Source organism: Ceratotherium simum, chromosome X (genome assembly GCF_057802395.1).
Source record: "Ceratotherium simum simum isolate JZ-2026a chromosome X, ASM5780239v1, whole genome shotgun sequence".
Taxonomy (NCBI): Eukaryota; Metazoa; Chordata; class Mammalia; order Perissodactyla; family Rhinocerotidae; genus Ceratotherium; species Ceratotherium simum.
Window position 1 is genome coordinate 4,934,569 of NC_141940.1, and position 22,105 is coordinate 4,956,673.

Genomic DNA, 22,105 nt, shown 5'->3' on the forward strand with positions numbered 1-22,105 from the left:
CAAATAAGCAACCTTAAATTACACCTACAGAACTAGAAAAAGAAGAACAAACACAGCCCAAAGTCAGCAGAAGGAGAGAAATAATAAAAATCAGAGCAGAAATAAATGAAATTGAGACCAAAAAACAGTAGAAAGAATTAATGAAACAAAGAGTTGGTTCATTGAGAAGATAAACAAAATTGACAAACCCTTAGCCAGACTTACTAAGAAAAAAAGAGAAAAGGCTCAAATAAATAAAACTAGAAATGAAAGAGGAGAAATTACAATGGATACCACGGAAATACAAAGGATTATAAGAGAATACTATGAGAAATTATATGCCAACAAATTGGACAATCTAGAAGAAATGGATAAATTCTTAGACTCATACAACCTTCCAAAACTGAACCAAGAAGAAATGGAGAATCTGAATAGACCAATCACAAGTAAAGAGATTGAAATAGTAATTTAAAACCTCGCAAAAAATAAAAGTCCACGACCAGATGGCTTCTCCGGTGAATTTTACCAAACATTCAAAGAAGATTTAATAACCATCCTTCTCAAACTATTCCAAAAAATAGAGGAAAATGAAACACTTCCTAACTCATTCTATGAGGCCAACATCACCCTCATACCAAAGCCAGACAAAGACAACACAAAGAACGAAAATTACAGGCCAATATTGCTGATGAACATAGATGCAAAAATCCTCAAGAAAATATTGGCAAACCGAATACAGCAATGCATTACAAAGATCATACACCATGATCAAGTGTGATTTATACCAGGGATGCAGGGATGGTTCAACATCTGCAAATCATTCAATGTGATACATCGCATCAACAAAACAAAGAATAAAAACCACATGGTCATCTCAATAGACGCAGAGAAGGCATCTGACAAGATACAACATCCATTTATGATAAAAACTCTCAACAAAATGGGTAGAGAAGGAAAGTACTTCAACATAATAAAGGGTGTTTATGACAAACCCACAGCCAACATCATACTCAATGGGGAAAGGCTGAAAGCCATTCCTCTGAGAACAGAAACAAGACAAGGATGCCCACTCTCGCCACTCTTATTCAACATAGTATTGGAGATTTTGGCAAGAGCAATTAGGCAAGAAAAAGGAATAAAAGGAATCCAAACAGGCAACAAAAAAGTGAAACTCTCACTATTTGCAGACGACATGATTTTATATATAGAAAACCCTAAAGAATCCACTGGAACACTATGAGAAATAATCAACAACTACAGCAATGTCACAGGGTACAAAATCAATCTACAAAAATCAGTTGCATTTCTGTATGCTAATTACGAACTAACAGAAAGAGAGCTCAAAAAGATAATACCATTTATAATTGCGTCAAAAGGAATAAAATATCTAGGAATAAATCTTACCAAGGAGGTGAAAGACCTATACAATGAAAACTACAAAACATTATTGAAAGAAATTGATGATGACATAAATAAATGTAAAGACATTCCATGCATATGGATTGGAAGAATAAACATAGTTAAAATGTCTATATTATCTAAAGCAATCTACAGATTCAATGCAATCCCAATCAGAATCCCAATGACATTCTTCACGGAAATAGAAAGAGGAACACTAAAATTCATAGGGGGCAACAAAAGACCCCAAATAGCTAAAGCAATCCTAAGAAAAAAGAACAAAGCTGGAGGCATCACAATCCTTGACTTCAAAACATATTACAAAGCAATAGTAATCAAAACAGCATGGTACTGGTACAAAAACAGACACACAGATCAATGGAACAGAATTGAAAGCCAAGAAATAAAACCACACATATATGGACAGCTAATTTTTGACAAAGGAGCTAAGAACATACAATGGAGAAAGGAAAGTCTCTTCAATAAATGGTGTTGGGAAAACTGGACAGCCATGTGCAAAAGAATGAAAGTGGACCATCTGCTATCGCCATTCACAAAAATTAACTCAAAATGGATCAAAGACCTGAAGGTGAGACCTGAAACTATAAAACTCATAGAAGAAAATATAGGCAACACACTATTTGACATTGCCCATAAAGGAATCTTTTTAGATGACATGCCTACCCAGACTAGGGAAACTAAAGAAAAGATAAGCAAGTGGGACTTTATCAGATTAAAGAGATTCTACAAGACAAATCAGACCAGAATCAAGATGAACAGACAACCCACCAGCTGAGAGAAAATATTTGCAAAACATATATCTGACAAGGGGCTAATCTCCATAATATATAAAGAACTCACACAACTGAACAACAAAAAAACAAACAACCCGATCAAAAAATGGGCAGCGGAAATGAACAGACACTTCTCCAAAGAAGATATACAGATGGCCAATAGGTACATGAAAAGATGTTCAACATCATTAATCATCAGGGAAATGCAAATCAAAACAACACTAAGATATCACCTCACGCCCATTAGAATGGCTATAATCACCAAGACAAAAAACAAATGTTGGAGAGGATGTGGAGAAACAGGAACCCTCAAACACAGCTGGTGGGAATGCAAACTGGTGCAGCCTCTATGGAAAACTGTATGCAGATTCCTCAAAGAATTAAAAATAGAGATGCCCTATGATCCAGCCATTCCACTACTGGGAATCTATCCAACAAACTTGAAATCAACAATCCAAACAGGCTTATGCACCCCTGTGTTCATTGCAGCATTATTCACTATAGCCGAGAAGTGAAAGCAACCCAAGTGTCCCTCAACTGATGATTGGATCAAGAAGATGTGGTATATATACACAATGGAATACTACTCAGCCATAAAAAAAAGACAAAATCGTCTCATTTGCAACAACATGGATGGGCCTGGAGGGTATTATGTTAAGTGAAATAAGCCAGAAAGAGAAAGACAAACACTGTATGATCTCACTCATATGTGCAATATAAACCAACACATGGACAGAGAAAACTGTATTGTGGTTACCAGGGGCAATGGGGGTAGGGAGTGGGCACAAGGGGTGAAGGGAGACATATATATGGTGATGGACAAACAAAAATATACAACCAAAAATTTCACAATGTTATAAACTATTAAAACATCAATAAAAAATATATTTGTGTTCCCGTAAACAATTACTTTCTTTTTTACATATGTAAATCTTTTTAAAAAAATATACTTGCCTTGATATGTTCTAACCAATGAGTAGACTCCAAACTAGACAACCAATGAGATTCTTCCACATTAGGATAAACAATATCTTTGACTTTTTTTAAAGATTCCCGCATAACATGAATGTTATGAATGTCTAAGAAGAAAAGTTCGGCGTTATGATATGCATCATCACTTTCATATCCTCCTCCTGTTGCCTAAGAAACAACAAGATATACAAACAGTCAGTTGGGTTTTCTACTGCATCAGTAACTTACACAAATATTTCATAAGTTATTGGTCCTCCAAATCTCAACCTAAAACCCTCCAACTTAGACACAATAATTGATGTGACTTGACTTCCCATCTAACACTAAGCCTCAACAACATTAGTCACACTTTGAGCTAGAAAAAAGATGGCAGGCTGGCAATTTCCCAGGGATCTATATTTGCGAGAAAAAATCATTCTCAGAATGTTCTATAATTACTAGCTCTTCTTCCAAATCTGGAAAGGCAAGAGTGGGTCTGAATGGTCCTCATCCTCCATCAGTTGTGTAACAGTACTCTGCAGGGGGAGGCACTGGCAGTGCTCACCTGGGACACAATGGGCTAGAGGAAAACAACAGGCTTTAGAGTCAGACGGACCCACGTTGACAGGTCAGCTTCAGCCCCTCTTTGCTGTGTGATCTGGGGCAAGGCACTTAACCTCTCTGAGCCTCAACGTCCTCTCCTGTAGAATAAGGGATAATACTACCTAGGTCTCACAGGATTAAAAGGAGTCATGTTCTATAACAGCTAACACCAGCCACCATTTAATGAGCCCCTATGACGTCCCAGATACTGATTCTTGCTTTACATAATTTTATCTAACTCTTGCAGCAATGCTGCAAGATAGGTATTACTATCCCCATTTTGCAAATGAGAAGAGATGCTATTTAACTATCCCCAAAGTCACACAGGTGATCAGTAGAATTTAAGTTGTCTGACTTCAAAGTGTGAACCCTTTCTAGTGCACCATGACTGCTGTCTGTCTGCTACACAAACACCAAGGACAGAGCGCTGCCCATAGTGGGCCCTCAAAAAACAAAAGGCTGGGGGCCAGCCTGGTGGCATAGCGGTTAAGTTCACGCGTTCTGCTTCGGCTGCCCAGGGTTCCCAGGCTCAGATCCCGGGCGCGGACCTATGCACCGCTTATCAAGCCATGCTGTGGCAGGCGTCCCACATATAAAGTAGAGGAAGATGGGCCACAGATGTTAGCCTAGGGCCAATCTTCCTCAGAAAAAAGAGAAGGACTGGCAACAGATGTTAGCTTAGGGCCAATCTTCCTCACCAAAAAAACAAAAACAAAAACAAAAGCAAAAGGTTTCAAGGAGAGACAAGATGGCTGCCACCTACCACAGCACCTACAAGTATTAACTTGCCAGGTCAGGCACTGGTTTACCCTCACGGCATGGTGAAGATGCCTGTTTTCCACACAGACAAAAAGAAATGCTATGATTTTGTTTAGGAATTTGGCTACATTCTGCTTAATGTTTTTGTTTGTTTGTTTTGTTCTGTTTTTTGATGAGGAAGATTCACCCTGAGCTAACGTCTGTTGCCAATCTTCGTCTTTTTGCTTGAGGAAGATTAGCCCTGAGCCAACATCTGTGCCCATCTTCCTCTATTTTGTATGTGGGACGCTGCCACAGCATGGCCGCCAATGAGTGGTATAGGTCCGTGCCTGGGAACCAAACTGGGCTGCCGAAGCAGAGTGTGGCAAACTTATCCACTAGGCCATGGGGCCAGCCCCCTGCTTAATGTTGTTAAATGCCATGCAACATGTAGCCTCTGGCCCTTTAAGAAAAAGTTAAATGATTCAGAGACTTTGGAAGAAAGCAATATTCTATAAGCTGTAATGAAGGATGCTAATTAACATTGTAAAAACATATGAATGTGTAAACTCACCAGTAAAGGTAAATATACAGTCAAAGCAAAGTTATACTAACTCTGGAGTGTCTGTAACAAGAGGACAGGGAAACGTGCCTGGAACCGAAGAGTAAAGGGGAAGGCACCAGACAGATGTGCTCTCACTACATCACGCCCCTTTTGTTTTTATTTGTAACAACAGAAGGAATATAAACTTGTAACTCGAGACAGAAGGGCCAACGTGCAGCCTATGTGGTTTTCCAGGGTTAGTCACAGAGAACGTTTCCTGCAGTAGAAGTAAGGCTGCCACTTGAACTTCAAACCTGGAGACCTATGTACAAGCTAGAGGCCTTGGTCTCCACAGACTCTAGGTGAGAAAATATATTTTATTTAGACAGAAATTTATTTTTAAAGCTTGCTATAAATAGCATCAGTAGTAAGTAGACAACAAACATTCAATTTGTTGTTTTCAAAAGTTATTACCTAATGAATAAACAGACAAATCGGGCACACTGCCCTCTTCTTGGTTAGCCATGCCTCAGGGAATAACACCCGGCAGCTCCAATGGGAGGTCCTGACAAAGCCGCTCCTCTCCACCTGGCAGTTGCTTTCGTGAACTGCAGGCCCCGGGCCTGAGAGGAAAGGGCGAGCCTAAGTTTTGCTAGCACTGGAAGCCTATAACGCAACAACACGTCACCCTCCCACTGACAGACGGCCTGCCCCTCTGCACAGGGGGCTTTTAAACAGTTACAGTGATTCTCAAAGAGATTCTCCACACTGGAGTTTCCTTCACAAATAACTGAAGATGATATGTGAAAAACTAAAAGGAAAATATACTTATCACTCATTGCCAAGGTTTCTGGTAAAAACAGACACTAATACAGTCCCGCTTTAATTCACCACAGTGTACCGCCACAAAACTGAAGCAGATTGGGGCCGGATCTTAGCTACCCCAGGGGTTGGTTTGTTTAATTTAAAATGGTGAGATGTTGCTTGTTACATCTGGGGTTGTAAATTTCTTAATATCCACAAGGGAGGAACAATTAGGTCCAAAGAGAACAGAAGTCAGAAGGGTAAAAATCAATTAGTCAAGCATAGATTGAGTTCCCAAAAGTTCAAATTCTCCATCTCTGGTTATTTTTGAAGTCTTCTTTTCAGTTTTTTTCCATTCATTAAAAAAGAACAACCCAGATTACCTAGTACGACAACATAAAAGTCCAAAGGCCTGTTGCTATGGATATAGATGACTAGGGCAGAGACACAGCTGAGGGAGGAGGAACCTGCGTGTGGTTCTGAAAGAATGATGCAGACATCTTCAAAGCCTAGTTTTTTTCCCTTAATTTTTTCCTTCCCTTCATTCCTAAGAGGACTAGAACCTCAGGCATATTTCCTGAGTGTTCAAAAGGCATTCAAGAATTCTACTGCTATAACAATGAAATTTAGAGTTAATATGATGAAGGTATTCATTTTATACATTTTAATATTTTAAAATATTCTTTCTGAATACCTCATTTTAATGTTACATCATATCTATTTCAGGCTAAATGTATACATGGAAATACTGTGTTTTATACATGTATTCAACTCTGAATTATGTATGAAGGATAGCAGGAACAGAAATATATAACGTTAAGAATAATCCAAAAAGATATTCATATTTAGACTTAATTTCTAAATGTTTTACTTATAATTCCTAATTTACATATCGATTTCACTTCCTGATTGCTTTACATATAATTTCAAAGTCATCTTCATTACCTAAACCAAAACCAACTGTAGTAACAAACAGCCGGTCCAAGAGCACACAAGGGGCGGAGGGGCTCCCAAGGAGTAAAGGTGTAAGATGATGATCTGTGTGCAAATAATGACAAGCAGAGCCCCCACACACGCCGTCCTACATACACTCGTGTAGACAGACGTCACAGGTTCCATTTAGGAAGCTGCTGCGTCTGTCTGAGCTGCTCGAGGACTTGTTGTGCTTTCAGGTTCTTGTCTTGTGCTCTGAATAATTGAAGATGCCAGAAAAATGACCTCGAGATAAGCAAGGAATTCAACTTGATGACGTTTAAGCCTAAAGCTGACGAGAAACGATGAATCTGAAAGGTGCAACGGGGGTGAACAACTAGGGGCAGGCACACTGTGAGCACTTGGAAGTGACAGCTGGAAGTAACGGGAGAAGGAGAACAACAAAACAAAAAGGAGAAATTGAATGTAAAAAGCATATCAATCTGGGGCCATTTAGCGTAGGGGCAAACAGCCTTACACCTCGCAGCAGCTTCTGAGGAGCTCCTGAAGGCGACATGGTATAGTCACCAATGTTCACAATGATGACTCCAACTAACCTTAGGGGCATTCAGCATATTCTGCTTAAGAAGGCCAAGAAGACAACTGAGACAGATTTCTTTGAAAATAACAACACTGTGTCTGTAACTGTAAAAATCACATACATAGATCTACTCATTTGTTGAATTATTTTATATAAATGAGAATACACATTTATGAGTATAGTGAAGAGACTGTTTTGATAAAGCTACAAATTTAAGATTTTAACAATCTTAGCTTCCCACCACTCCTCACAGATGCTTCAAGAGTGTACACATTGAGAGTGAGTGTCAACAGCCTATAAAGCTCCAAAGAGATTCTAACTTTTGCCTAAGATTCTGGCCAACATTCAAGTTCCTTATAGTTCTAGACTTACCTAATTTACCTGAAGATTCTTTTCATTTGATTTTAATATATTCAACTTTTGTTTAAAATACGTTCTGAGACTAAAACTACTTTCTACCTAAGTAAACTAGTTTTCTTATTTAAACTAAGTTTAACTATTAACTTAAACCCACATGTTGACATACCATGGCAAAACCATTCATGCAAACACCACATGCCACACATAAGATAAGTTTCTATTTACATCATTAAATGTACTCACCTTGTTGGCCACTGCATTTACATTGGGTCTTGCATCATAGATCGTGAGTTTAGAAATCTGTTTATTAGTCTCCCTGATAATGTCGAGGTATTTCTCATCATCTTTATTTCGTTTACCACTCATACCAACAAGAGGCTGACTGCAACGCACAATGACCGTCTTGTTTTCTGGATGAATCCATGACAGCACCTATGGTTAGTTCAGAAATTTTAAGCTATCAAGAAAAAAACCAAATCTCGAGAAAATAATTAAAACTATAAAAAATAAAGCACTAACAATCATGATGAAGTGAACCTGATTTTGCTGAAATGGAAAACTTGTTCACCTGTGATTTCACTGTGTTCGCCCAGAAACAGACATTTAACAATGGTGACTACTCCAAGACAATGAGAATAACAATCCCTTTACTAGTCTTTTCCTAATTAGCACCACATCTAATAGAAGTAAAATGCTTACCTAAAAAAATTATATCACTTGAAGGAAATAGGAAGCTTCTGATATTTTTTCAATTCTGTAACTTCCACTGGATTTGTTATCACACAGAAACAGCTTTAGCAAAAAGTGAGAAGTACAGGAAATCATCTCTGGTACCGTATACTTCTCATAATACCAACTCATGTCTACAGGTCATTTTCCCAACACTCTCAATTCTAGAATCTAACACGAAGGTGGGGCAGGGGGGAACTCAAAGGAAGCAAAAAAGATCTTAGGACAACCAAAAAAGCTGCCAGACTGTCCACAATAAAGCTTAGATATCCAACTCCTAGCACAGCTCTTCGAGCCTTTACTCAGAATCAATCTTCTCTAATTTTACACACAAGCCTAGCACATTTGATATCTGGTTTCCCAGCTCATAGCACACGAGAAATAATATCTGTCAAAGGTGGCTAATAATGTAATACAACAAAAACTATAGAATTGTCCACTTTAAATGGGTGAATTGTTTGGTAGGTGAATTAGATCTCAATAAAGCTGTTAAAAAAAAACGGAGGAGCCAGGAGGTGAGCGTAGTGGGCAATAGCATGGGCTCTGGGGGCGGGTACCTGTCTGTCCCAGGCTCTAACCTGGGCACTGGGTTCCCAGCTCCTGTCCCTTCCCTTTCCTCTTTCTTCAAATGGAGAGCAACGTTACTGCATGGGCTGCCGGGAGGACCGAATGAAGAATGCCTGTAAAGCACCTAGCACAGTGCAGGACGCTGGCTCAAGGTAGCTTCTAGAGGCAGGCCAGGCGGCCAGTGAAGTCAGATACGAAAAACTATGAAAAGTAGACACAAGAACTAAAGAAGCAGAACTATTTGAGCTCACTTAACACAAGGCCAAATACACTGTCATCTTTGAAGTTATCCCCTCCACGATGGCAAATGACAAGCATTGATGTTCATAAAAAATCGATGTACATAATAATGACAAGGGATTAGTGAGAAAAGATTATATGATGACAAGAATGAACACTCATTCATTGAATCTTTGTGCCATGCCAGAGACCAGTTAAAAACACCATTGCGGCCCCTCACTAAGAGTCCAAAGGCTCAGAACTGGGAAGCCTTGGGAAAAGCACTGGCCTTCCTCAAGCTCCATTTTCTATCTACAACGTGGAGACGAGACCTGCCTCGCCTACCTCCTATGGCCTTTGCTTCAAGAGAGATAAAAGACATGAAATCACTTTTATGTATGTATTTATTTTATTTTATATTATTTTATTTTATTATTATTCATTTTTTTTGTGAGGAGATCAGCCCTGTGCTAACATCTGCCAATCCTCCTCTTTTTTTTTTTTGCCAAGGAAGAGTGGCCCTGGACTAACATCCATGCCCATCGTCCTCCACTTTATACGGGACGCCGCCACAGCATGGCTTGCCAAGCAGTGCATCGGTGCATGCCCAGGATACGAACCGGCGAACCGCGGCCGCCGCGGAGCGCACAAACTTAACCGCTTGCACCACCGGGCCGGCCCCTGTATTTATTTTTAATTTAATTTTTCCAGCTTTATTGAGATATAATTGACCTATAACACTGTGTAATTTAAGGTGTACAATGTGATGATTTGATATGAGATGACTTTCAAAAGAGCAAGTCACTACACATGCAAGAGACTTATCATTTGAGAAAGACCCTCAGCAAGTTTTAAATTTAAATTGGGTCATATGCAAGAAACTGTCCTGTGCCACCAGTACCCTCCCTTCTTCCGTCCCTCTTCTCTCTTCTCGGAGACTTAAGACTGGACTCACTAGGCCATATTAGGAAATGCTATTCTTATGAGTTGTTTCATCTCTTACCTTCTTTTTCTTTTGGGATCTCAACTAACCTTTAAAAAGAATGCTTGCAGTATAGCTGATCAGGTACAAATCATGCTTATTTCACAATATCAACTACTATGCATGCTTTTAAAGCATATGGTACCATATTAGGTTATTCTTCTTAAAGTTAATATCTAGAAGCCATAAATAATTAAGGGTATACACAAAGATTTAGCCATCAACAGATGTTTATCATAGCATTGTTTATAATAGCAAAAGATTAAAAAAAGCCTAGATGTCCCACAGTAGAAAACTGATTTAATGCATTATGGTATGTATACACACTGACATATGAGTAGATATTTATCAGTGTGGAAAGTTCTTTTCAAGATAATGCTAGGTAGAAAAATCAGACTGAGACAGAAATTACAGAATAATTTCATTTTTTTCAAATAAAAATATGCATGCATAGAAGGAATTCTGGAAGGACATATACCAAAATGTTAACTGTGGTTTTCACTAGGTGGCAGACTCTTTTTTGTTTACCAGTATTTTCTAAAATGTCTAAAATAAATATGTATTACTTATATGTTAAAAACAAACCTGTTTAAGAACAAAGGAATATGTATCCATTAATGGGAACATTAATGCATGTGGATTATTTCATCATTCAGTGATATTTTATAACAGTTTGTATCTTATTTACACACAAAATAATAAGATTGCTTTCTCATCAATTATTTTTGTATTTTTATATGGGCTTTAAAAAAACCTGAATATAAAATATCTACTATTAGATATTATTAAGCATGATAATCAATAAAGATATAGAGGTGATGGACAGCTGAGCCTTAGTTTTGTTAGGAAAAATAAATGCAAACTGGTGGCCATCACAAAGTAAGAAGGATCACTAAAATGGATAAATATGTAAAAAGTTAAGCATTCTATCTGCTCTGTAGTGGGCTCTCATTCACTCAGAATAGGAGGAACTACTGGATCAAGATGGCAGCCTGAGAACAGTGGACTCGGAACAGTTGTTTCATTTCCTCTCTTGCCCACGATCCCATGAAATTCACACACACACACACACACACACACACACACACACACACCTTTGACACAGTAGATGTTCAATAAATATTAATTGAATGAAGGATTGAACAAAATCGATCCACGCTGCCCTAGCCCAGTTCTCCCAGTGGGCAAGGCACATATTTAGCAAGACAGCTGGCCAGGGCAGGGGAGGCGTCTGTGGCTATGGCACAGAAAAGTATTTCTAAACAGAGCAGAAGAGGAGTGAACTTGTAACTCTAGCTTCGTTAGCACCATGTTCTAGCAAAATGAGCTAAAGAATATACTTTAAAGTACAATATATATCTTGAAGACATGAATGGACACTCATAATTAGAGAAGCAAGTAAAATTTAAAAGTTACAATTCATATTATGTTGACAGTGTACTAAAGTTTTACACAAATATCCTTTTAAGGACAAATATGTTTAGACCTGGAAGTTAAAGGCAAAGTGACATTAAATCTTAATTTCTTCAACCCTTGTTGAAAAACCAAACCAAAACAAAACAATGTACTTATTATGACATGCCCTGAAAATTAACAGAGGGGAAAAAATTCTCGAAATTTTTAGTCGATAAAATTTATGTATACAGAGTAGACAGTATGACTCATACATAAATATTGAAGAGTCAAGGAGAACTTTGTGAACTAGGTCCAACGATACCGTAAGTATACTGTCCGAAATAACGCACACTTGACTCCAGTTTGCTGATGGTATTAAGGCAGCTTGCAAATGTGACGAGGATAAGCTAATCCAATAAAGGTGAGCATACATAAAAGCCTATACATATAGCTCTATAACATAAGACAGTGCGTAGTTTCCAGCATGACTCAGCTGACATTTATCAAGAGCCTATCCTATATCAGGCATTGTGCTACAAAGACGAAAACCACAAAGACCTTTCCTTCCCTCTGTCCTTCCCCGTAGCACTTGGTTTATGTATGACAAAATTACTCATACCCTCTCTCGTGTAAAAATTACTTGCGTTTGTTCTCCATCCTTGATTGTGAGCTCCTGGAAGGCAGGTGCTGTCTTCCTTCTTTTCCCATTTGGCGTGGTGCTTGGCATTCAGAAGGCACTTGATAATCATTTGTTGGATTGAAATTCCAAATGAGCGTTTCTTTGAATTACTTGACTACCATTCTTATGGAAAAAAAGGTACTCTGAAAAAAAACATTAACTGCAGTACTCACTGGAATTCGATTTCGGGATCTAAAAGTTGCAACTCTCCTGAGATCATCATCTGAGGCACGATATGGAACCACCAAGAGAGCAGGGTAAGTGTCACACAGTTCATAGAACTTATTAATAAAAGTTATTCTCCAATGATGATTGGGCAAGCCCTGCAGGAAAAAAGGAAGTCCCAGTCAGTACCGTATGACTTCATCTCTGGATACGGTCTTGGTTCTCCTTTCTAGCAGAATTTGCACATGCCTCTTTGACCACAGGGGCGTGACAGTCTACCGATTTATAATAAGGGGGCCAAATCAATGATCCAGACAACATAAGAACACAAGACAATACACTGGTGGTTTCCATAACTCTAAACTATCATTGGTAAATACCAATTCTCTTGAATTTGAGATCTTCCTTTACTTCATGTCAAGCTATTCTTCACTACTTGTACAATAAAGATAAACCCCAGTTCATCCCCCACCTGTGCACCCCCCCACCCCAAAGAAAAGTACATGGTATAATCTGTGTTTAATCGAGGGTAGAAAAGAGATCAGGCAGCTTCCTCTCCCTACTCAAAACAGAGTGAATGCTTCAGTCTGCTCCAAAGTAGAAAGAGGCCAAGTTTATAAAGAAAGCCACAGAGGGGAAGTAAAGGAAACCCCTCTGGGGAGGCTCATTTCGCCACCTCGCAAGAGTTTGTTCAATCAAGTTGCTTGGGATGGGTGATCGCCCTAAAGGTTGTGTGAGAAATACAGTAATTTGCATTCTAAGCAGACTGCTAATGTGACAGGGAGCCATGGAAGACACTTCCCAACCTATCGTCTACCCACAAAATTGTATCTAGTATGGACAAGATCCAGAGGTGGTGGAATATTCTCTCCCCATACTCACAAATACACAAATGGACACACAAAAGTGAGCTATGTGGGTGCTCGCTTTGGGGAAAGACATTGTACCTTTTCTTTAGGTCTGGCCCTATAGACCACCGACCAAACAGATGAGTCTGACGCTGAGTCCAATTAGAGAGTTATAAGTCCCATCAGAAAGTTATAAGAAAAAAAGATGGAATATAATGGCAGTCTAGAACAAAATACTTTCAACAGTTCAGATATACATGCAATCTTGAAAACAGGAACTGTTTTGTTTCAAGCTAGAAGCTTTGAACTAAAAAATAAGTCTTAATATTGTCACTAACACTCCAAAAATAAGGTACAAATGTTTTTAATACATAATGCTACCAACGTCTCCAAAACATGAAAAATGTTTTAATGGTCCTTCTTCTGCCTCAATAACTGACCTAGAGCAGAGGTCATTAAAATGAGAGGTATACATAGCCTTTGAAAACTTAACAGTCTAAAGCTGATTTCTTGAAGCACTAGGACACACTACCTCATAGACGTGCTCTAGAGAGAAACTTCCCACACCCACATTCCTGAGCATCGAAGCTGCTTACGAACACGCAAACCACTGATCAAGACTAAAAAAGGAAATCAACCAGGTGCTTCTTAGTGGAGGTGGTGGTTAGAAGGTTCTTAAGTCTAGGGTTCTGCAATTTTATTTTACATTCCCTGCCGTTTCATATAAAGCAACTTGGCTTGATTTGATTCTCAAAGCTCATTCAACAAAATTTCCCAATTATTTTAAGAGCTTTGTAGAATGAGAATTATAAAAATCTCCATCACAAAACTCCTGGCTGTCCTATAGATTTAGTTATACTAGAGGTCAAATTGCAACTCTTGTTACATAACATGCACAGGCTCTTCTTCACAAAAATGCTACAAGAGCCCTTTCTCCCTAAACAGCAACATTATATCAAACCTCTTGCCTTCATTACAGCAAATAAACATGCATGTAGGTGTTTACATAGGAGAGCAGTAAAGGCAATTCTAATATACATTCATCAAAGCTTTCTTGGAAAAGTCATCACTGCAGGAAAGTAGTTCTAATTCATTTGAATTTGCAAATTGGAATGAATATAATTCAAATCTAACTGCCAGTAACAGTTAAGCTCCCAAATATATAAATATATAGTAACATCAACTCCTAAATAGTAGGGTACAGAATTTGACTTTTCTAGACTCCAAGTATTTGATTCATTTCACAAACAACATATAACTGATGCTCTTCACGTAAGGGAAAGCAATAGAACTTTGTTATCCAGCCTTAAACGCAGCTTGAATATGGCTATGAAATGAGGTCATAAATTACATAGTAATAGGAAAAAAGAATAAGGTATATTATACCACTGCCATTAAAATATATCTAGCGAAGACGTCATTGAGTCTCAAAGAGCATGAGTGATGACACATCATCACCATGCACGTTTGAGATTTGCCACATGTCAGAGTACTTATTGACTCACCTGCCTTCTGTATTCTTCAACTGGATTATAAACCATCCATCCATCCACGTTAAACTTTTCTTCATTTAAAAAGGCAAATATTGGCTGGAAAAGGCAAAAAAAAAGGATTTAAAGTTCAGTGTGAAGGAACTAATTGTCTACTAAGACTCCATTGATTTTTCACCAGATCTGCCTACCATGAAATGACAACCCAAACTGAGACTTTTAACAAAGAAATATCAGTGGGAAATTCAGACTAGAGTTACACTACCTTCTATCTTGAGTAATAATTACTTTGGAGACCTCAATTTTCTACAGCTACAAACATCTCTTTTAACTTTTTTTTAAACTGATGTTCCACAAAAATCAGATTTCCAGACCAAAATATGCCTATCAATTTTAAACAGTATTAGCAATCGATCAGGTAAAAGCCACCAAAAAAACAGAAAATAATTTCAGGAATGATTATTAAAGAGTGCGACTGTCTCAAAAGAGAACAATGACGTGTTTATCTACTAAAAAAGAGACAAGATGTTAGGCAAATGCTTAATTAACTGTTCTCTGTGAATTCTGAATCAATGCCCTGATGTCTGTGAAATGACGGACTCAGAGCTCTCATCTCTTCTCTATGTTCTCTCTTGAGGTGATATTGATGAATTTCACAGCTTCAAATACCATCCATACCCTAGTGACTCCTAAATATCGATCGCTTTCCAGCCCTCACTCTGATCTCCAGATTGGCCATCCAAGCATCCACTCCACAACCCCAGACTGCCTAAGAGGCATCTGGAAGACTCTGAACTTAACACATCCAAAGCCCTTGACTCCCTCTACCCAATTCAGCTCCTCCCACAGCCTCCCTATTTCAGTAGATGAGAGCCCCATCCTTCTAGTTGATTGAGCCAAAAACCTTGGTGTTATCCTCATCACCTCATTGCTACCACCCTGGTCTAAGCATCTATCATATCCCATGTGGATTATAATACCAACTTCCGAACTGGTCCCCTGCTTTCATCTTTATCTCTAAAGTTAGAGTAATAGTATCATAACCTAAGTCAGGTCAGGTCATTCCCCTGCCCCAAATCCTTCTGTGGCTTTCCATCTTACTTGGAGTAAAAGTGGAAGTCCTTCCAATGGCCTATGCAACTGTCCACCATCTGACCACATCCCGCACCACATCTCTGCTCTCCCCCTTGCTCACTCCAATCCAACCACACTGGCCTCCAGTGCTGCTCCCCAAAAGCACCAAGTACACACCAACCTCAGGGCCTTTGCATCTGCTCTTTCCAGCTGTCTGGAATCCTTTCCTCTCATGGCTTCTCTCCGACTTCTTTCAAATCTCTGCTCAAATGTAACCCTAATCAATGAGACTTTCTTGGACGTCCTATAGAAAAACAACATGCTACACTCACAACAGCAGCCCCTATTCTCCTTCCTGTTTTATTTCCTCCTATCGCTTATAACCATTTGACATATTATATATATATTTACTTGTTTGTTTACTGTTGGACCTTCCTCACCCCTCCCCCAGAACATGGGCTCCATGAAGGCAGACACCTGCTTTGTTTACACATTCTGTATCCCCAGGAACTGGAACAGTGTCTGGCCCTTAGTAGGCAGAATACATATTTGTTGACTGAAGGGAAATGTGAAGTCTTATACAGCCCCTGCACAAACGCTTTCTCTGGAGGCGCCATGGCTGGGCACTTTTCCTCTAAGTATCTTCCTTCCCACCCATTTTCCTCTGTTATCAGCCTACCACTTTGAATGTTAGAATTCCCTCCCCTATATTACAGAGAATTTCTGGAAAAGCATCACTCAGCAGCAACAGTTTTCTATATTTAAGTGGCAAGAGGTTTAAGGTAAAAACTGATAAAGAACATGCTCTCTGGACTGTCTTCTTGAACTTTCTAAAGCATGTGGTACCCTCAGCAGGTCTCAACTCTGGCAGTGCTAGGCTCCAGTGCTGCGTATTCTGTGATGGAGAGCATGCTGACCACATGTTAGTAATGACGCCGATCTAGCTATGCAATTCCTTGAGGCTTTACCTGATATTGAATCCACAGCAATACTTAATTATTCAGTATCACTGTGGAAAACAAATGATTTCTGTTAACTGAAGTTTAACTCAAAGACAGAGGGAGTTTTGGTGAAAACAGCATTAAAATGTATGCTATACTTCTTTATCCATAAACAGAATCTACAGAACATAACTAAGCATTCTCTCAGTGACATCTGAGCACCAGATACTAAACCTGGCACAGGTAAACACTCAATACAGCTGAGTGCTGTGCTGTTGACATACTTGTAGATGGCAGATGGTTTGAGACATAAGGCTGGACTGTCACTCACTTTAGAAGAAAACCTAGAAACTACTTTCTTGAAATAAGTTCCTGATCTCGACACGATTTTTGTTTGCATCTTTCCCATGAAACTCAAGCAAATATGGCAGCCTTTTAAAAACAAAGAATATAACTGCTAACTCAAAGGCCAGATAAAGCTTTCCCTCCAGAAAAATCATGTGTATTAATGCTATCAGTGTCCTTTCACTTGTCAGCAGCATTTTCAACATAACTTGCTATTTCTCAATCACTAATAATACAGCAATTCCTTTTTTGCTTCAAATATTTTCTTGTATCTTATATTAAAGTTACTGATAAGCATAAGTTTATAAAATTGTCATCAGAAGATAAGAGGTATATAGCCCAAACAAAAATTACCTCCATAATTTCTTTAATATGTTTAAGAGAACTCTGAATACAAGTAATATAAAAATTTGTCATTAATATGAGAATGTTGCAATGTCCTCATGGCAGCAACATATCAGGTGGCCTTTCTCATGAAATCATTCTGGAATGACACTTCGCATTCTGAGTGACATCCAGATATATAGGATGAGTCAATGAGTTGGCATCCTTTACCCCTGAAACACACCTACGAGAACTCTACGACGGAAACAGCGCCCAGGTTACTCTTCATGCTAAGAGCCAGACTTGGACCTCAAATATTTCAGGAAGATTTATGAATCACATAATAGCCAGATATTTCTTGTCATGAAATACATAGCAACACATCTGATATTGACTTGAAGCGTAAGGTAAAAAGGACCAGGTGCTTAAACTAATATTTTAAACATCCAAATAAATTAGCTTATAATTACAAGAACATATATTTTTAGAAAGGCATTACTTGTTAGTGTTCACACTGTGTTTTTCTTTAAAAACTACGCTGTCCATAAACTACTTGGCTCTATTGAAGCAAGCATTCTAAAGAATCAATGCTGATATTCTCTAAAGTTGAATATACCAGGACTGACTTCCCAAATATTTTAATTTTTACTTTTTCCTTAAAGATTCAGATAAGAGAACAAAGCAGGAATTTTGAAACTCAAGCTCTCAATAGAGTAACATAAAGGTGGATTATTTAAAAAAACAACAAAAAAACAAAACTATGAAGCATTAAAGCAAGAATAACAAACACATTCGCCTGTACCTCATTATTTTTTTACTTTTTATTTTTTTTAATAATTTTATTTATTTATTTTTCTCCCCAAAGCCCCAGTAGATAGTTGTATGTCATAGCTGCACATCCTTCTAGTTGCTGTATGTGGGACGCCGCCTCAGCATGGCTGGAGAAGCGGCGCGTCAGTGTGCGCCAGGGATCGAACCCAGGCCGCCAGCAGCGGAGCGCACGTACTTAACCGCTAAGCCACGGGGCCGGCCCCTGTACCTCATTATTAATAAGTACAAAATCCCCTACAAGTGGTAACCTCTTAGAAGCCTACTTAAAGCTCCTGTTTGAAAACTGTCAAAACCTACACAGGTTACACATCTTGAGGCTTCAGCTGTCATTTATCTTCTCTTAAAGATAATACATTTGTTAAGGCTTTGAGTCTTTAGTAGTTTATTAGCAAGTTGACAGTTTCCACAGATATTCCTAACTATAACCTTGGGCCAATCTGGACCCTGTATTTGAGACACTGAAGTCCCATGGAGAGAACTGGTTCTAGAGAACTTCCCTTTACGAGGATCAAGCAGGGAGTCGGGTTTGCGAAATGGCTAATAATAAAGTCCACTTCATGAACCCGTCCCAGCACCAATTTCATTTCCCAGCCTACGGAAAACTCAAGAATGATTCAGTCCCAGCTCAGCACAGCCTGAGAGCAGAGCAGTGTTCTGCAAAGTGCCAGCTTTCAGTTGGAGCTTCAGGAAGCCTTGCCTGGCTTTCTTCTAGGGCATGGTCCCCCACCCAGGCTCTGCCTCAGGATCGGGGCTGCGGGTGCTTTCCCAGGGTGCCAGTCAATGCCTGTGCCCACTTCACCCCGAGGGAACCAGAATCTCTAGGGGGCGAGCGCCCTGATCCTAAAGGGCCACAGGGACTACTCCAGAACACTTAGGAATCTAGCCTGAGGGTTCTGTGTGGTCAAGCTCCTTGGGGTCTGCTTTACTTTTTTTAAAAAAGTTATTTTGAAATAATTATAGATTCACAAGAAATGGCAAAGAAATGTACAGGGAAGTCCCATGCACCCTCCCCTCAGCCTCCCCCAGTGTGAACATCTTGCATGACTAGAGTACAATATCCAAACCAGGAAACTGACATCAGAAAACATACACTCCCAAGCGCTCACCCCTGGCTTCAAGGGAGCGGCTCTTCCTTTATTTGGCTCTATATTAGTATTTGGGCATTTCACCAATTCAGATTCCTACTAGTCAAGAGATACCATGCATGGAGACTTAAAAAAAAAAAAGCAATCATGTGCATTTTTTCCAGGATTAAAAATAGTACAATGTAACATTTGAAAAATGTTAAAGGACAAAGTTGAGATGAAAATCTCCGATTTCACACTGGGGATAAAAACAGCCCTGACAGAGAATGTAACTTGTCATTTTAATGTAGCTACATTTATCACTGCTGTGTCTTTTGGGGAGAAAAATCTGAAATGACAACAGATTTTAGCTTTCACTTAATTAGCGCTTATTTTTAAATGGCACCTATATAAAGATGCACTGACTAGCTGAAAACATTTAGATTGGATTTATTTTCATTTAGTCGAATCTATAAATGTTGAACGATTCATGAGTTTCCTTCTTTGAGGAGGGAAAGCTGTCTGTCACGGAATTAGGATTCCTAGATCTCATGAAGCCCCTCACGGACAGCCTCTTCCCCCAAAGACTTGTCGTGTCTCAGAACTGGATGTTTGCGAGTCAGATTTTAAAAAGTTAAATATCATTCAAAAGGGAGACGGTTAAAAAAGAAAACAATTTTCATAGTATTCAGAGGAATAAACTGATAAGCTATGTAGATTTAACAGTGCTTTCAAACGATGTTGTCACCATGCAACGGCACGGTCATCGATGGACATGATTTTTAAGAAGAGCAGACCCTGTTTATAAAGCAAACAAACTACGACTCTGAATACCTAGCCTTAAAAATTCAGGGGACCATTCATTAACTACTTCTTTCCAGATAGAATTTTATAATGTTTGAACAGGAATTTAAGTGAGCATTTTTTTCTAATTTGATTTCTTAAATTGAAGACATTCATCTGCTTAAAAGCTTCCATCTACCATTTAAGGGTGCAGCAAGGTAAAATTACCTCATTTTCATCTTTTAGATTACACTTAAGAAACACGACCCCTTTGTAAAAGAAAAAAAATGCTTTCATTAAAGTTAGGGAAAAAAGCCTAAATTTTTAGGGAAGAACCATAGGAGGTATTTTAACTTGGCAAAGTTTATAATTCTAAGTAACATCTTCATGCTAGATAGTGATTTCAGCCTATTTCACACGACCTGACACAGTAAGTTAATTCATACAACTGCCCCAAAAGTGATATAATCAAAAAATCTGACACTAGTCTCATAGCTCAAAAGCAGCTAGCACATAAATTACCATTTATAATTTAGTTTTTGTAAATAATTCACCTAGTCCTATTTCTACCATTTTCCCTGGGGAAAAAGGCTTAATATTCCTGGGTCAAGTTACCTTCATATATAAATGTACATATTCATTTATTCAGAAAAGGACCACAAAAGTATATTTGAAATGTCATTTGAAACCATTTGGAAAAAGAGCATTCTTTACTACTTGTCCACGATCATAATCATTTAAGGCCAACATTTCTCAGGGTTCACCCACCGCACCTCTTCTCACTATACTTCTCTCTCCTGGCAATTTTGGCCACATCTATGAAAATGCCACTGATCACAACCAGGCCTACCAAATAAACCTCTCCCCAGGCCAGAGCTCCAGTTCTATGCAGCCTCCTGCCTCCTAGACAGCCATACCTGGTTGCCCCACAGATACTTGTGACTCATCAAACCTAAAATGAGACTTGCTGCCTCTTCCTCACTCCCCTCGTACATTCCCCATCTCAACCACTTGCCCCACCATCCACCTGGTTAGCCAGGCTGGATTCTTCCCTCTCTATCCTCCCATCCCACCTCATAACTAGATTCAGTCAATCAACAAATTCTACTGATTTTATCTTCTAGATCTTTCTTAAATCCATTCTCTACTGTCCTCTCCATCGCCCCATTTCAAGCCCTCATCATCACACACCTTGGGGGCTAACAAACATCCCCAGAAATGGAATCCTGCCCCCCTCTACCCACTCTGCAAGCTGCAGCCCAAGTAATCTTTTTGAAATAGAAATCAAATCACGTCACTCCTGTTTAAACCTCTTCAATGGTTCCCTTCACCTTCAGTTAAAAAGTGAAACTTCTTGATGGGGCATATTAAGCTCTGCAAGCTTTGGGAGCCTTTCCAAAAGCCTTCTCAGCCTTCTCCTCCAGCACCATCTCTCGCCACTATACCCACGTGCACACCAACCCCTGTGCGGGTCCAGCCTGTGCCCAGCCTCTTCGCATTTGCACATACTGTTCCTGCAGTTTGCCATGACCATTTCTGCCTGGCTAACACTCATACTCGTCTTTGAGGATCTGCCTCCTCCCGGAAGCCTTCCTCAATACCAACTCGCTATTTTCTGCTCCCCTGATATTCTGCGCATATGCATCTGTATCGTATGCATCTGTCTGTCCACATCATCCAGGAAAACTGCACTCCTTGGGGACAAGGAGTAGGTATCATCTCTAGCTCCCTGCAGCTAGCCATAATGTAGACATTTTGTAAATGCCTGTGGAGCAAAAGTAGGGAGGAAAGGAATGGGAAAAAAAAGCCTCACTAGTTAAAAGAGTGTTACTGGTACATGAAGAGTGACCAATGCAAGAAAAGAAATGTTCAGAAATAAAACCAAATACATAGAGGAATTTAGTGTGTGATAAAGGTGGGATTTCCAATCAGTGGATTAGTCAACAAATGGCGCTGCAACCACAGGGGAAGAAGGAATTGGATCC

The 22,105-nt window shown here is 39.2% G+C and overlaps 1 protein-coding gene across 5 annotated transcripts in view; it reads right to left on the reverse strand.

Annotated features, from left to right (window-relative positions):
* The window catches only part of MTM1 (myotubularin 1), a 104,160-nt gene that overhangs the window by 23,571 nt on the left and 58,484 nt on the right, over positions 1-22,105 (reverse strand). For all 5 annotated transcript variants that reach the window (XM_087426810.1, XM_004443192.2, XM_087426809.1 and 2 more), the window contains 4 exons: positions 14,774-14,857; positions 12,429-12,578; positions 7,928-8,116; positions 3,126-3,311 (listed from right to left, as the gene is read on the reverse strand). In XM_087426810.1, coding sequence (XP_087282936.1) covers positions 3,126-3,311; positions 7,928-8,116; positions 12,429-12,578; positions 14,774-14,857 — 609 coding nt within the window. The remainder of the gene's footprint in view (positions 1-3,125; positions 3,312-7,927; positions 8,117-12,428; positions 12,579-14,773; positions 14,858-22,105) is intronic.